Source organism: Phalaenopsis equestris, unplaced genomic scaffold (genome assembly GCF_001263595.1).
Source record: "Phalaenopsis equestris unplaced genomic scaffold, ASM126359v1 Scaffold001134, whole genome shotgun sequence".
In the NCBI taxonomy this organism is placed as follows: Eukaryota; Viridiplantae; Streptophyta; class Magnoliopsida; order Asparagales; family Orchidaceae; genus Phalaenopsis; species Phalaenopsis equestris.
In genome coordinates this window covers 83301-100005 of record NW_018165573.1, presented here as the reverse complement: position 1 = coordinate 100005, position 16705 = coordinate 83301, and the positions used below count along the sequence as shown (strand labels likewise).

Here is a 16705-nt window from a genome sequence, read left to right as displayed (position 1 = left end):
GGTGACGGTTTGAAAACCAAAGCAAGATGAAAGCTATCCTAAACAGATCGTAAAACTAAGAACTTAATATAATGAAATTAAAGATTACTGATGATGCAAATAAAGCTTGCTCTATATTTTAATAATTTTTTCTTGAATTACTATCACATAATTCACTCTAAAGTTCAGAAGGCAGAGATTGAATTTGGACAAGTGTATGTACACAAAAACTTAAATGCTTGCTCTAGGTACAAATCAATGTTTAATTTATAAAATGATGATTTAGACGAACTAACAATCATAGATTCCATCAAAAACTTGCTCCAAAAAGGGTAAAAAAAACCGAATATTTTCAAGCACAACCATGTGAGATCTCCTGATGCTCACAAATCATCTTGTTTCGATTCAAAAAATGATACAAATATAATGAAACAAATTAAATAAACAAACAAGAGAAGGCATTACCAATTCAGGGCTTTCAAGTGGTCTTTGGTTTTTGCAAGGTGATCCTTACGAGGATGGGATAACAGTGATCTTCATCATAGTTGGGCCAGGAGGTGTCATCTTTATTTTGAAATTTCTGATGAAGGTTCCAAACATTACTATCATACTCTTCAACCAGGTCATATTCTAGACCTACATGTTTGATTTTCTCCAGAAACTTGTCCAATGAATCACCTCTCTTTGGGCTGAGAAAAATGGCTTCAGATGTCTCGGAAGTTTTCAACAATGATATCACTGTTTTGGCAAGGCCTTCATGGAATGCCTTGAAGAATGTGCTGAAAAATGAAATTAAATTATTATGCACTATGGAAAGTAATTTTCATGCCAAAAATAAAAATTTAAGTCTTGTAAATTGTTTGAAATGCTGGCGTTGTTTGAGATCTGCAGCGTTGACAATAATAAGCATGGAAGACACTATATAGAGCCTGCGTAAGCATGGTACATCAGGTAAGAAAAAAAATGGATAGTCCATTGAGTCATAAAAATGAATAAAAATATAACGTCTAATGGCTTGAATATTAGAGGTAGTTTTATCAACCGTATCTATTGTCGAATTCAACAATAACAACAAAACCGTTATCCCACTAAGTCGGGTCGGCCACATGAATCCTTTTTCTTCATTGTGTTTTTTCGAATCCTTTTTCTTCATTGTGTCTTATTTAGTGTCATATTTTCATTTAATTCTAATAAATTAAGATCATTTTTTATACAATATGCCCAAGTCATCCTAGGTCTATGTCTTCCTTTCTTAACATAAGTCCACTCTAAAGCATCTATTCTTCTAATCGGATCATCAGATGATCGACGTTTAATGTAACCAAACCTTCTAAGACGACTCTCTCTAATTTTGTCCGTCACTGGAGCTACACCAACCCTAGCACAGATATACTCATTTTGCATTTTGTCTCTAAGTGTAAAGCCACTCATCCACCTAATCATTCTCATCTCGACAACACCATCTCGACTTAACTTAGTTTTATGCTTCTTTTTTAAAGACCAACATTCAGCGTCATAGAGCATTGCAAGTCTCAGCACCATCTTATAAAATTTTCCTTTCAATCTAAGCGGTACTTTTCTATCACACAATAGGCCCGACGCATTCCTCCACTTCAACCAACCAACTAGAATTCTACAAATAACATCTCCATCAATATCACCATCACTTTGAACAATAGACTCGAGATATCTAAAGTGTTCACACCTTCTAATAATTTGATCACCCAAACTTACATTTTTGTCACTAGAGCTATTACTACTAAAATTACATTCCATATATTCAGTTTTAGCTCTACTCAAACGAGCCCTTTAGACTCCATAGGTAGACCTCCATAATTCAAGTTTTTTTTTAGCTTTTTTTCTCGTCTTATCCACGAGAAGGATATCATCAGCAAAAAGCAGCAAAAAGCATACACCAAAGCATACACCAAGGTACACCCTCCTATAAGTGTCCAGTAAGACCAACCATAACTAAAGCAAAAGGAAATGGGCCAGCAAAAAAATATCGGCTTAAAGCCGATCCTTGATGTAAACCAACAGAAATAGGATAATATTTGGTTAATCCTCCTTGTGTTTGAACACAAGTAACAGTTCTTGTATACATATCTTTAATGACTTGAATACAAGTCATACCAACATCTTTCTTCTCAAGAACTCTCCGAAGGATATATTGGAACCTTATCATAAGCTTTTTCTAAATCAATAAAAATCATATGTAGATCTTCCTTATTATCTCTAAACTTCTTCATCAAACTTTTCAATAAATGTATAGCTTCCATAGTAGACCTGCCCGGCGTAAATTTCTTTGACATTAACTGCTAATAAGAACAAGAAAAAATACAAGTTATACAGAGTTGAAAATTCTACTTTCACTACAGAAGTTAAATGAGAAAACAAAAGCTCATAAAGGTCACTGCGTCTACCTTTAACAAGGACAATAAAATATATAACTCCTAGAGAAACTTAGGATACAACTTGTGTAGAACGTAAAGAGTGACCATTATTGGCACGTTTTAGAAGAACATGTTGGACATCAATCTCTAGTATATTAAGAAATCAGTCTTTATGCTAGAACGAGAAGCCGAAACCAAAATTTAACTAATACCGTAAGTAAGAACCATCCAGGTGGCTGAAAACATAAAAAACAAAAAAAAGGAGACTTTTTTTACTTTTTTAATTTAGCAAGTCTATGAGAAAACATAACTGAGCATTTTGTTAGTTCTTTGTTCTTAATCTAGCATTCCTTCATAAGTTGTAAACACAAGACGTACTGATGCGGGAGCTTCCCTCGGGGTTTCAGCGACCCCCAGCCCAGCCCAGCCCCAGCCCCAGCCCCAGACCCACAAGCTGTGAACATAGTTACAGCACCTGATGGAGCTGGTCCCTTAAGGAGCCGTCTGCAATCCCTGCTACAGAGCCGCTGGGCCATTCCAGGAGGGCCGATTGAAACTTTCTTTACATGGATTTCCCTCCTATTTGGAGTGAGGTTCACTTCAAATAGGTCAGTTTTTTACACTCCTCTTCACCCTAAGTCTATAAATATATTGTTTTCGTGTTTTAGGTCAGTTTTTCATGTTTTATGTCAGGACAACTACTGGCGTCCAGGTTTTCCCCATCTAGAGTTATGTCTGAAGACGAGAAGGTGCTCTGGCATTAACTCATTCTAGGCAATGATCTCCCTCTAAAAGAACGAGTGATTCTCCGGTTGTAGAACGTTCCTGATGTGGTATTTATTCATCCCCAACTCCTTCAAAACATTTCCGGCCGCCGCCAATGTCTTTCCCTCCCTCTTCGCTTCCCTCGCAGTCCCAGCCCTTCACCTTCACCGTCGCCACTGTCCCTCCCTCTCCTCGCTCTTTCGGCTGCTGCCCAACCCTCCATACTTGTTACAGTTGCCCAGGAGAGCAGCCTTGCTGTCTTTTCCCGGCTGCTCGGCCATCCAGTCACCACTTTCAATCATTCCAGCCATCCCCCTTGTCGCCGCAGTCCCCAGACAGCCCTCCAATTAATGTCCTGCTGTCCACGGCCCCTCCTCTTCACTGCCCTTCATTGTCTCAGCCCTCCACTTCGCTACCCCTCGCTGTCCCAGCCCTCCACTTTGTTGTCACTGCCCTTCCAGACCTTCCACTTCGCTGCCAACGCAATTCCAGCCCCTCCTTTTGCTATCCCAGCAACCCACAACCCATTTCAGCCTCCTACCACCACACTCCCAAACCGCCTAATCGATCACCGCCTCCCACAGATCAAGCCCTAGTGTGCATTTGTATATTGTTGTAATTTCCCTTCCAAGCGTGTTTGCTAGTAACCGTATACTTGTTTTTAATAATAATATTCGCTTTTTCTATTTTATTTTGGGTTAACACCAGTATAAATTGGTATTAGAGCTAAGTCTAACCTAATCCTATCTTAAGATTTCTAACATTTGTCCATGCCTAACCCCATCTCCACCCAAATTTTTTTTTTCGCACCCTACATCAATTCAACACACCTTCTACATACCGACACCCAAAAATCGAATCATACTGCCAAAGAGACAATTGTCAAAACCTGATTACAAGTTCACCATGGAAGAGATGTAGTGACAACTACGCCAAGTGCTACAGAGGCTCAATGAAATTGACAAAATGACACAATGAGAGGTCAGCAACAAGTGTGGTCGCGAGATCCGAAGAAGAGAGAGGAAGGAACACCTGAGTCCATCCTGTAAGAATGATTCCACTGGAAAAGAACATAGTACACAATACATTGGGATACGGTATAAGAGGTTGAGAGATTAGGTGCCTATTAGAGACTCTAGAGATTAGAAACCTCTACTTAGAAAAAATTGACCTGAAATATTTGAGAAGTCGAGATTTTAAACTAAAGATCAAATTGTCATATTTTGACGGCCACTTGAATCCCGACAAGTTCATCAGCTCGGCTTCAGACTGTGGTACTTTTGAATGGTGAAACTAGCTGCTAACAAATTAAAGAAGTGTGCATTATTTTAGTAACAAAATTTGAAGCATCAACGCTTACGTGAGAGAAAAGATAAAATCACTACTTGCTCCCAGATGAAACCGGAGATGCAACGTCAGTACCTGCCAGTTCATTACGGACAAGAGGTGCAAACCCTAACTTCAAAAGTTGAGAAACATTATCGGATGAACACCACATCTTACAAGTAGAGTTCAATCACAGAATCTTACAACAAAAGTACAGTCAAGAGAACAACCAAGCCAACCCTGCCTAAGAAGGTACTAGATCAAAGTAGAGAACGGGTGTAAACTAATCTCCATTCACAAATACGTCCGAGCCAGAAAGTTTTTTAAGTGTCATATATTTGGGCATAATAAATCAGATTGCACAATCACAAGAATGATTTTTTTCACAGATCATAAATCAGTTAAAGAAATAAACAGTGATCTAGAAGAAGATGAAGATTTCAAAGAGTATTCTCAACTTCCAATAGATGAGGAAAAGACACAAGCGATTCCAAATGAACCAAGGAGAGAGACTCCAGCTAAGTTGACAATAATTGTTCAAAAAAGTAACGAGTTTGAGTTAATTGGTGTTCAAGCAGAGTATAAGATTGTGGTGTCTCGAACTATATTTTTGCAAGCATTTGGAGGAGCATCAGCGAATTGGCATTGGATGTCCAAAAGGTCATGAGTTTGAGAAATTGATACTAGGCACATGGTAACTTCAGATAAGAAGATTTCAAAATTTTTAGATATATAGCCTACCTCAACTTCTTATTGAGGGAGGTTCGGCTTGTTATAGATAAGAAGATTTTGAGTTACTTCTGGGAGACAATAGAGTCATTTGGGCATTAAAATCAGTTCAGCAATGTACCCCTCAACAGAGAATCAAGCATGATGGAAGAACCGCAGCGTTGGAAATCACCTCAGAATCTTTATGGGAAAGAACATTTTATAGTGGGATCCAGATCCTTCCCAAGATGAAGAAGATGTCTCTCTTGAGTGGTTATGCGTCAGTGTGGTCCTGCCTGTTAAAGATGTTGTTCCAGAGTTAACCCCCTTGACAAACTTGTTTATCAAACACATCCAGCGAGCATGAGGAGTGGTAGAAGCATATTATAAATTTACTCACTTAGGATTTGGCTCATGAAAACCTATAGGCTACAAACATTGCTACAGTCTTGCATGGATCCGGTCCCGCGAGGAGCTGTCTGTGATTCTTACTACAGTACCGATCGATTTTTTCAGATTAGACTGGTCCAAGAGAGTTGATCGACACTTCCTATATGTGAATTTCCCACTTATTTGAAGTGGCATCCACTCCTATTTATTCTAAATCTAAAAATATGTTGCTTTGTATTTTAAGTCAGTTTTTCTTCAAATTTTCTGTCAGGACAGCCGTCGACGCCTAGGGTTTCCCCTTCTAGGGCTATAACATGCTTCGACTATAATTCATCCTAGGTGGTGATCTCCTTCTAAAAGATCGATTGGTGCTCCGAGTGTAGCTTATTCCCAAGGGGGTATTTTTCTTTCTCTAGCTCCTCTGCAACCTTTCCAACCACCTCCATTGCCTTCCCCTTCTTTTTTCTTCCTTCACAGTTCCAACCCTCCACCTTTGATGTTGCCACTGTTCCCGACCCCTCTCGTTGTCCACTCCTATTTACCCTAAGTCTATAAAAAAAAAACACAATAGATTTTATTTATTTTGAGTCACATTATAGTTGATGCTTGACTTCATGCGATGGGTTAGTTAGCTCACCTGTTGAATCTAGAGAGTTCTTTATTGCCCTCGATAGCATCCACAAAGAGATGCTTAGGATGTGTTTGGTAGCCATACGGCAAAAAAAACATTGTGTAAATCCTACGGGTTCTTTAATCCCGTTTTGCTTATGTTTTGCCTTAAATTTGGGATTCTTCAAATCCCGTAGGAAGCCAAATTTACAGGATTTAGACAAGCCAAAGCATGTGGAAAGAAGGGATTTAGAAAAGCCAAAGCGCGTGGGAAGAGAGAGAATTAATAAATCCTATGACAGTTGTCAAACAGTTTTTCCAATTTTATTAAGATTTACTTATTAACATACCAAACAATTTTAAGTATGTAATCCTTTCAAGATTTCATAAATTCGGAATTACAGGATTTAATAAAGTCTATTCAATCTAAATTTTACCTGCAACCAAACAGTCCCTTAAAGTTGCATGCCACCCTTTGAACATCTCCTTCTCACAAAGCATCATGAGAAGGAAGGAGTGAAGCAAAATAAGATGTGAATTTGATAAAAGTTTGGTAGCCACCAAACATGAAATCATAAATTTATTTAGTCAACAGCACCTTAAAAATTTTCATAGATTTAAATTGACTTTGAAATCAAATTTGTGTAAAAAACATATGAAATTCCATCTCCACAAATACTAATAGTGCATGTCTAAAACTAATGCAAAGTTTATCATATCAAAATTATCACATTAGATTTTGATTAATTCCTCACAAACTTAGAAAAGGTATAAGTGATGCTATAAGGACAGAATGCTTTAACAAGGTTAAGAAAAAAGTACCAATCGCTCGCAATGATGATGTCAAAGGTGTGCAGCATTTCTGAGTGGAGCTCTTCATTCCAATGCAATATCATTGATTTAACTTTCGTGTCTCCAAAAGTTTTAGCATTAATATTTATGTTACGCTGAACATCTGAATGTTAAAGGATTAAACAAACAGAACGAACAATAGATTTACAAACCAAAACCAAGGAACTACAGTTAATATGACTAGAATAACACCTTTAGGGTTGATCATTTTCAATCCATGAAAAAATTTAAAATGTGTGCAAACAGGAAATTGAACAAAGATTAATTGAAATAAAGCACCAGTAAGGTTTACAAGCAAAATGCTCCAGCAATGCAATCTAGGGGAATTTACATAAATAGCATACAATTCTTATGTATTTATACATCTTACACCTATGCCGCCTACCGTGATTCTTTGGTTAACAGAGATTGTAAGACCTCTGGGGTCACGGGTTCGATCCCGCCTATGTGCGGAATGAAATTATCAGGCATATGAGATTGGTAGGGAGGCTCATCTAATACTCTCAGGCCAATCTTTTAATATTATAAAATATTAAGATTGGCCTGAGAGTATTAGATGACCCTCCCTACCAATCTCATATGCCTGATAATTTCATTCCGCACATAGGCGGGATCGAAGGCGGGATCGAGCCCGTGACCCCAGAGGTCTTACAATATATGTGTGTGTGTGTGTGTGTGTGTGTGTGTGTGTGCCGCATTTCTTGTCCAGTTTGTAGGCAAAGTCATTGTAAGTCCCCTTTGGCAAGGGTTCGATCCCTACCGTGGTGCGTGGGGGATCAAATTATAGGCACATGGCGCGAACTCTCATCATGGGGCCGGATTGCGCATGAGAAATTGATATTTGGGACTCTGCCAAATATCGATTTCCTTTTTGAAAATATATATTAAAGATTTGAGTGCTATGTTTGTAAATCCAAACTTTAAAATTTACAAACATAGCACTCAAATACTTAATATCACATAAAAAAAAGAACTATTACCACTTTTTAAAAATAAAATACACCCTGTCATGCATAGATTTCAAATACCAAAATGCTATGTATGTAAATGTGGAAGTTTTGGTGTGAGAAATGTAAAAATACATAAGAATTATGTGCTATGTTCGTAAATGTCCCTACAATCTATAATGAAATCATCCGTCAACCAAAAATTTTTGGAAGAAGAACAAGGCCAATGTAGTTTAATTTAAGGAACAACAATATGCAAAGCATAAAAAAAAGGCAGATCCTCAAAACATAAAGAAAGGTAGTAATCAAATTACCATAATATTCTAAAGGAAGGATACAATCAAAAACTTGAGGATTTCCATCAGAAATTACAACTTCAAAAGCATCTGTACTTGCTGCAATTGCCAATCCTGCTAATCCATACCCTGATCCAAGTTCAAGCACTCTCTTGGATCTTTACATAAGCTTGTTTATCAGTCAACGATAAAATGAAATTCCAACTATAAGAATGGGTATACAATGGGGTGCATGTGGGGGGATGGTGATGTGGGGTTTCAGCGTTGAATTGGATTTTTCTATTTGGGTTTTTAGTTTTGGGCGGTTGGACTTGGCTTTATTACCTGTTCCAGAGTTATAATAAAAATATAAAATATAAAAACAAATTGGCAGCATTCTATTTCACATTGTTTCATGAATTGGAATTGTGGTATTTTTTTCAAGTTTGTGCAGATGCTAGTTTTGTTTATGGTTCTTACTTGTGAGGCTAGGCATAAGGAGAGAAATCATAGTTGAATTGGTCGTTATCTTATTGAGAATAAATTTAAGCTTAATTAAATTGATCCTAGAGTCTGTTACTAATAGTTCTCAACACGTAAACATAAACTGTATTGAATGAAATTTCATGGTTTGGATTTTTTTATTACAGTTAAATGTATTACTTTCAAGCGCAGTAAAGTGCAACAAAATAATTTCAGGGGAAATCAATCCTTTATGCCGATGCTAGGCATGGTTTTCATTTGATGTTTTCATTTTTTGAATAAAATTCCTATTTCCTCACAAGATTTCTTAGTTTCATTCGATCATTTCATTATAACTCAGGACTGAAATCTTGTATTGCTTATTTGCATTAAACAAAAGCAATTGGATGAATGAATCATTTCGTGTTTATGATTTAAAAATCTTAAATTTTCTAGTATGCATTTATGCTACACATAATGTTAGTTGCATTGAGGAAAACTAATCCTGAGTCATATTGCATCAAATTGGTTGTTTTGACCTGCAAATTAGTTGAGAGCCCGTGAAATTTAATCACGAGCTTGAAGATGCTCTAAAAAACAACGCAGTAGAAAGAAACTTCCCATCATTGGGAGTACTTGTCTTTTTATAACATGCTAGACCTAACATTGCCTATATTGTTAGTGTGGTGAGTCAATTCATGCACAATCCTATAAAAATCACATTATAGCACAACATATAAAATCGTACAATATTTGAATGTAACCAAATAAAAAAATTATCTTCAAAAAGGAGTAGAATTTGACACTTGAAGCATATCCATTTGCAGGTTATGCTGTCTCGATGCTTTACAAGAAGTCAACATCAGAACATTATGTGAAAGCAAGATTTAATGCAAAAGCCAAATTTAGATCTATAGCACTGGGAATCAGTGAATTGTTCTCTAAAGTTTATCTTGATAGAATTAAAGCTTAAATGGGAAGGGGTTAAAGAGTCTCCAGTGTCATAATGAGTAGACAATTATTGCACATAATCTGCAAGATGACCATAAAATATATTGAAATTGATAGAAATTTTATAAAGAAATTTGATAGGGCGCAAATCTAAACTTGCATATTCTTGATATTCTCGCCAAAGAATTATCAGTCAGTCATTAAAAAAATATCAAAAAAACTTAAAATGAATTATATGAATCCATTTGTTTGCGAGGGAGCATGAAACCTTCGTATAATTTTGTCAGTTGGCACACCCTTTCTTCTTCCTTTTATGTTGCCACATCATTAATCCATAGGATCCCTACTGCCTACTCAATAATCAGCGCATTATTATAATTTGTCTGTAATTATTATTCTATCAACTCATCAATCCATCGACCATTCTTATTATTATTCCCAAAGTTTTTTTTTTCCTATTAGAAGCTCTCATAGGATTATATAAATACTATATAATTGTTGAAATGAAATATTCAACTACCTCTCCAATACTTGCAAATCTCATACAATGTCATAATATTATTGATTATTCCCATATTATTAAAATTTATTTTAATAAAATGACAAAATTATAAAACTTGGCCAAAAAATAATTTTTTGATCAAAATGTAAAATTTATGTTATTAATTGAAAATTTCATTAAAAGAAAAAAGGAACACAAGTTTAATTTTTAATTATTTATCATACAAAAATCAATGAGCAAATTGAAGTAATAAATAGTAGCTTGAAATATTTATTGCATAGTTTGATAAAAGAACATAAATATAGGTGGTATTTGATATTATATAAAACTAGCTTACATACAATACATCTACAACTAAGTTTATTGATACAAGTCCTGAGATTGTCGTAGGTATACCAACCTAGATAAACTTGTAGATCCTGTGATTCTTCTTATAGAATCTAATCCTAATGAATTTGCACAATTATTCGCACACTATATGCGTGATATGTATGAGGATATTCATAAAAAATTGGCCAATATTTATGAAAATAAAATTTGGGCCTAATTTGAACATGTGAAATTTAAACCTTACCTTAAGATAAAGTCATGTTATTTCTTAAGCTAAAGAAAGGCTTTCGGAATAAACTTTTGAGAAATGGAATGTAAGGAAGCAAGAACCTTTGCCTATAAATTGGAAATTCCAAATAACTGTAGTAATATCTGTAGTAATGAATTTGTTGCGCCCACGCCCGTAACAGTTAGGGGCATAACAAGACCGGTCTATCCTGAACCGGTCAAATGCTCTCCAACCGGCTTGCCTGACCGGTCCACGTCACAAGAAAAGGCTGAGCAACAATCTATCCTGGCTAAAGAAGGCAGAGAGCGGCAATTTACCATAGCTGAAGACGGCAAGGAGCAAGAGGGGTCCACGAGGGCCTTAATCACATGCACGAAGAGAAATTATAGAAGTTTGGAAGAAAGTTGGAAGAAAAGTTCTATATTGTTGTGGGAGGATTCTATTAGACGGAGTAACCTAGGTTTATCTTTTTTATGCATGTGTTTGGGTTGATGTTTTTTTCTTCTTGTGATTTTTCTAGCGACGTCTTGGGTTGTGGAAGAGCAGTCACAATCTGGCCCGAGGCTTGCAATTTATCAAAACGAGAACAGACGGTTGGACGGTGTTAATTAAATTTTTTATATTAATTTATAATTTAACAGATGAAAGAGCCACTACAAATTAATTTAAAGTTGTACAATTAAAATTACCTCGTTATTGGTTCTCTATATCTTTTATAAGCATTTTCTTTTTTATCGATCATATTAATCACTAAGAGAATAATGAGCTAAACAAGTCAGTGAATACTTATACTCCTAAACTACAACAAAAGAAAAAAAAATAATATGCATGCCGATTAAGCTTCTTTATAAATCAATATAAACATTTAGCATACTATTCAAAGAATCTATATCAATATGATTTCATATCTATACAACTGTCATAGGAGCACCGCCTAAAAATTATGTCAATTAAGATATATCAATATCAATATACTTTTTCATATGCATGCATGGGCACATTAGTATCCTCCCACTAGTATCATCATGGGATGACTTTATCATAGTCAGTCATACACATGCAAACAATTTATGCAAATCATATCATTCATGATTTCATATCACTCAACTATAATGCATTAATTATTTTATATTATGAGATTATAAGCATATACATCGAAATGACTGATAAAAAATTAATAATAGAACAATCAATTGCATTAATCAAGTTTAATTAACAACCCATAGAATTAATTTACAAGAGATATCAAAATAATTTTATAATTTAAGAATAGAAGTACTCATCTTATTGATAAACAATCTATTTGCTCTTGACGTCAATTCTTCTAAAATGTAACGCCTAAACATGATAAAAATTTAGTTACTTTAATAAACTATTTAATTTATGATATCGCGTTAAAATTTGTATTCAATAAATATCTTACTATTATTATTATTATATTATTATTATCATTATTATTATTCATATTATTATATTACTATCATTATTATTATTAATAAGTTTTAATATTAACTTAATTTAATATATCTCACCTCTGCTAACCAGCTCTTCTTCTTTTTCAACGCTTGGCCAAGACATGATCCCAAGCAGGAAAGCTCCTCCTTCGATAGAACTGCTCAAAGCTCGTCTTCTTCCTTCGTGCTGAAAGTCACGAGCAGCTCCTCGTCTCCTCTGGCCTCTCGATCAATGTCACGGTTGGACATAGCAAAGCACGCTGCAAACTTCTTCTTCCCTCGAGCACAAGGCCTACTGCATCGCTGCTTCAGGTAAAAAGATATGCAACTTCTTATCCCTTCCCTGCTCTCTAATCGCATTCCAGTCACACACGCGATTTATAGGACGAAATTGCCTCTTCGACTCCCCTCCCCCCACCCCTCACTTCCTCTCCGTCTGTTTGGTTCATTTAACCTTCCCCGATTCATCGTTTCCTCTTCCATCTCTTTTTGACGTTTCGATTCTTCTCCCGGTTGATGAAACGAAACATTACAAGAGCCAATCTACCCCTCAAATAGTAGATCATCCTCGTATCTTGCTTGTTTTCCTTTGTTTTTTTTCGTAAGAGCAACCTCGTTTAATTTTTCCACCTATTTTTTTTTTTTTGTTTCGTCATCGCCTGCTCGCTAATTTTAGCCTCGACGTGTATCAAAATGGTATCAGAGCCAAGATCTTGGTGAGATGGCAGCAAAGAAAGTATACGTGCTAAAAGAAGAGGCAGGGCAAATCAGATCGGGAATAGAAGAGATTTTTGCCACCTAGAGGACAGATTTTCTTCCATTGAAAATCGAATAGAGGATAGATTTGAGAGCATAAAGGAAATGCGGGAGATGATGAAAAAGCTCATGGAGATGCAATCTAAGGTTGTGTCGGTCGCTCCAGTCGCAAACCCTAACTAAGGGTTGATCAAAGAATTTATGGCTATGTCAAAAGAGAATGAGATCGAACGAGAAAACAATGAGGAAGACATAATCTACTAACATGAGCGGCCCCCTAGAACTTCAAGAGGAGGGCGAGTGGACACTTCCAATGGAGGGAGATGGGTCAAAAATTGTAGGGATGGGTTAAAGGGCACGGAAGAGTACGATGGAGGAAGGAGGGAATCGGGAGTTGGGTATGCCTATGACCGAAGGAAGGAGTTCCACCCAAGATACATAGGGGTAAATATCAAAGGAAGAGGAGGCTGGGGTGGAGATGCAAGAGTCTGAAAACTGAAGATGACAATCTTTGAAGGGGAGGATGCACATGGATGGGTGTATTGGGTGGAGCAATATTTTGCGATCAATGGATTAACCGAGAAAGAGAAGCTCATGGCAGATGGATTACGCTTGGAGGGAAAGGCTTCAGTGTGGTTTCAGTGGATGGAGTCAAGGTATCTGATGCACTCATGGGAGGAGTTTAAAAATTGCTTGTTGGAGCATTTTTGAGTCATTCGGGAAGGAGATCTACACGAGCAATTCTATGCTCTAACTCAAGAGGGAACGGTAACGTAATTCCAAGAGAAGTTTAAGCTCTTATCAAGAAGGTTGAGGGGGATTTCTGCAGCAAAACTGGAATGAAATTTCGTGAACGACCTAAAACCCGACAAACGAGCAGTCATCTGCCCCTTGAGACCGTCGGGATTGAGAGAAATGATAGAGCTCACCCTGATGATATAGGATAAGAAATAGGTGAAAAAGACAACAAAGGCGGCAACATTGAAGGATTCTACAAAAGCACCTTCACAGTCACGACACCGAGGACCCAGACTGTCATTTCGAAAGAAACGCCAAAGGAGAAGAATACAGGGACCCGTCGCGAGGGTAATTTCACAAATGCAGAAGTGCGGAATAAAAAAGCAAAAGGAATATGTTACCGCTGTGATGAGAAATATGCCTCAGTCCATCATTGCAAGGAGCGCACCCTTTAGATTTTTTTAGCACAGAGGATATGGAGAGCGAAGAATCATAGGAGGGCGCGATGGAGGAGCATCTGCATTTGGATGTGGCAGAGGTGTCCCTTAATTCGATGGTGGGATTTATCCCAAATCACACCATGAAGGTGAGGGGGTGGATTGGGAAATAGCCGATTATGGTGCTAGTAGATAGTGGGGCCACACATAACTTCATCTCAAATCAAGTCGTAGAGAAGTTGGGGTTGGAGCTCGTGACTACAGGGAGCTTTGACGTGATAATGGGGACAGTGAAGGTGGAGAAAAGTAGTGGAATCTGCAAGGGATTGATTCTAACACTCCATGGTCTACAGGTGGTGGAGGACTTCCTTCCCTTAGATTTGGGCAGCACGGATGTAAATTTGAGGATGAAGTGGATGTGAACGCTTGGGGAGAAGAAGGTGTATTGGAAGGCCCTAATGATGGAGTTCTAGGTGGAGGGTAGGAAGGTGATGCTGAAAGGAGATGTTCGTTTATGCAAAACATGGTATCGCTCAAAACCATGGTCAAGTCGATTTGAGCAGGGTTGAGATATTCGGTGGAGTTGTAGAGCATTGAGAAAATTCAAGATTCAGAGTTGGCAGAGTTTCGTAAAGGGGCCCAGCAACTCCTACAGCAATTTATAGATGTTTTCTAACAGCCGAGCAGGTTACCTCCCCCGAGAGAGCATGAGCACAATATTACCTTGAAAGAGGGTGTTTCCCCCATCAGTGTCAGACCATACATGCATCCCTAAATTCAGAAAGTTGAGATAGAGAAGCTGATCTAAGAGGTGCTCAAGGCCAAAATTATCAGGTCAAGTGTGAGCCCTTTTTTCAATCCAGTATGTTGGTGAAAAAGATATATTTTTTAGATTCTGCATGGACTATCGGGCTTTGAACAAATAGACAGTGTTGGACAAGTTTTTTTATTCTTGTGATTGATGAGTTATTGGATGAACTTCATGTGGCAGTCATTTTCTCAAAAATTGATCTTAAGTCGAGATACCACCAGATTAGGATGAATCCAGCAGATGTGCATAAGACAGCATTCAAGACAGATGAAGGACATTATGAGTTTTTAGTGATTTCGTTTGGCCTCACCAATGCCCCGGCGACATTTCAATCTCTCATAAATAGGGATTTTCAATCCTACCTCCGGAAATTTATCATGGTTTTCTTTGATGACATTTTGTTTTACAATCGTACAAAAGCAGATCATGTGGGGCACCTAAGGACAGTCCTGGAGATCATGAGGGAACACTAATTGAATGCCAACATAAAGAGATATTCTTTTACACAGTTACAGGTGGAGTACCTAGGACATATAGTGACCAGAACAGTAGTGGTGGATTAGTCCAAGATCGAGGCTATGGTTGATTGGCTCTTACCAAGGAGTTTGAAAGAGCTAGGGATTCCCCGTTTCCCCGACTACTACCGAAAGTTTGTGAGAGGATATGGCATGATAGCATGGCCACTGATGGAGCAATCGAAGAAAGACAATTTCAAATGAGGGGAAGCAACAACACGGGCATTTGAACATCTGAAGAGAGTCGTGACTAGCATACTGGTATTAGCACTTCCATATTTCAGTAAATCATGTGGTGGAAACGGATGTGTCAGGTAAGTATTGGGAGTCGCGCTTATGCAGGATTAGAGGTCGATTGACTACATAAGTCAGGTTCTTACAACCAAAGCGGGCTAAAGTAAGTATTTGAATGGGCATTGATGGCAATTGTCTTGGTCATTCAAAAGTGTCGGTTCTATCAGTTGGGACAATATTTTTTAGTCTGGACAAATCAGAGGAGTTTAAAATAACCCCTGTAGTAGCAGATGGTTACTAAGGAACATCAGAGATAGCTATCTAAGCTACTGGGATATGATTTCGAGATTCAGTACCAGTCGAGATTGGAAAACAAGACAGTCAACGCATTGTCATGAAAGGTGGAGGAACCTCAATTAACGACCCTATCGGTACCTTAGATCCAAGGTTGGGAAGTCTTGAGACAAAAGAGCAAAGTGGATAAGGAGCTGAGGAAGATAAGAGCCGAGATACTACATGATCTGAACAGTCATCCAGGATATTCATTGAGTGGAAAGCAACAGCTCCACCGAGGGCGATTAGTGATACCCAAGTCGTCAAAGTATATTCCCAGATTATTATAAGAGTTTCATGATAGTGCGATCAAGGGACAGTCGGGGGTGCAGAAGACCTATAGTCGACTAGCGACAGAGCTTTATTGGGTGGGAATGAGCAGAGATGTCGAGGATATGGTGACAAAAAGCGATGCATGTCAGCAACACAAGTACTTGACTACGGCACCAGAAGTTTACTATAGCCATTGGCATTACTGAGAAAGCGTTAGGAAGAAGTGACGATGGATTTTATTGAGGGGTTGCCACAATCAGAAGGTTTCAAGGTGTTCATGGTGCTTGTGGATCGCCCGAGTAAGTATGCACTTTTCATTCCTTTACGACATCCCTACATTGTAGTCTCAGTCGCAACAGTGTTTATCCGGGAGGTGGTTTGTTTGCACGGAGTGTCGGAATCAATAATATCGGATAGGGACAAGGTGTTTCTCAGC

The 16705-nt window shown here is 37.7% G+C and overlaps 1 protein-coding gene across 4 annotated transcripts in view; it reads right to left on the bottom strand.

The window, feature by feature from the left end:
• Positions 1-226: 226 nt before the first annotated feature.
• Positions 227-16705, bottom strand: part of LOC110033311 (calmodulin-lysine N-methyltransferase) — a 65911-nt gene continuing 49432 nt past the window's right edge. For all 4 annotated transcript variants that reach the window (XM_020737238.1, XM_020737239.1, XM_020737240.1 and 1 more), the window contains exons 5-7: positions 8308-8423; positions 6993-7125; positions 227-758 (exon numbers count right to left, since the gene is read on the bottom strand). In XM_020737238.1, the coding sequence (XP_020592897.1) occupies positions 458-758; positions 6993-7125; positions 8308-8423 (550 nt within the window). In that variant the 3' untranslated portion in view covers positions 227-457. The remainder of the gene's footprint in view (positions 759-6992; positions 7126-8307; positions 8424-16705) is intronic.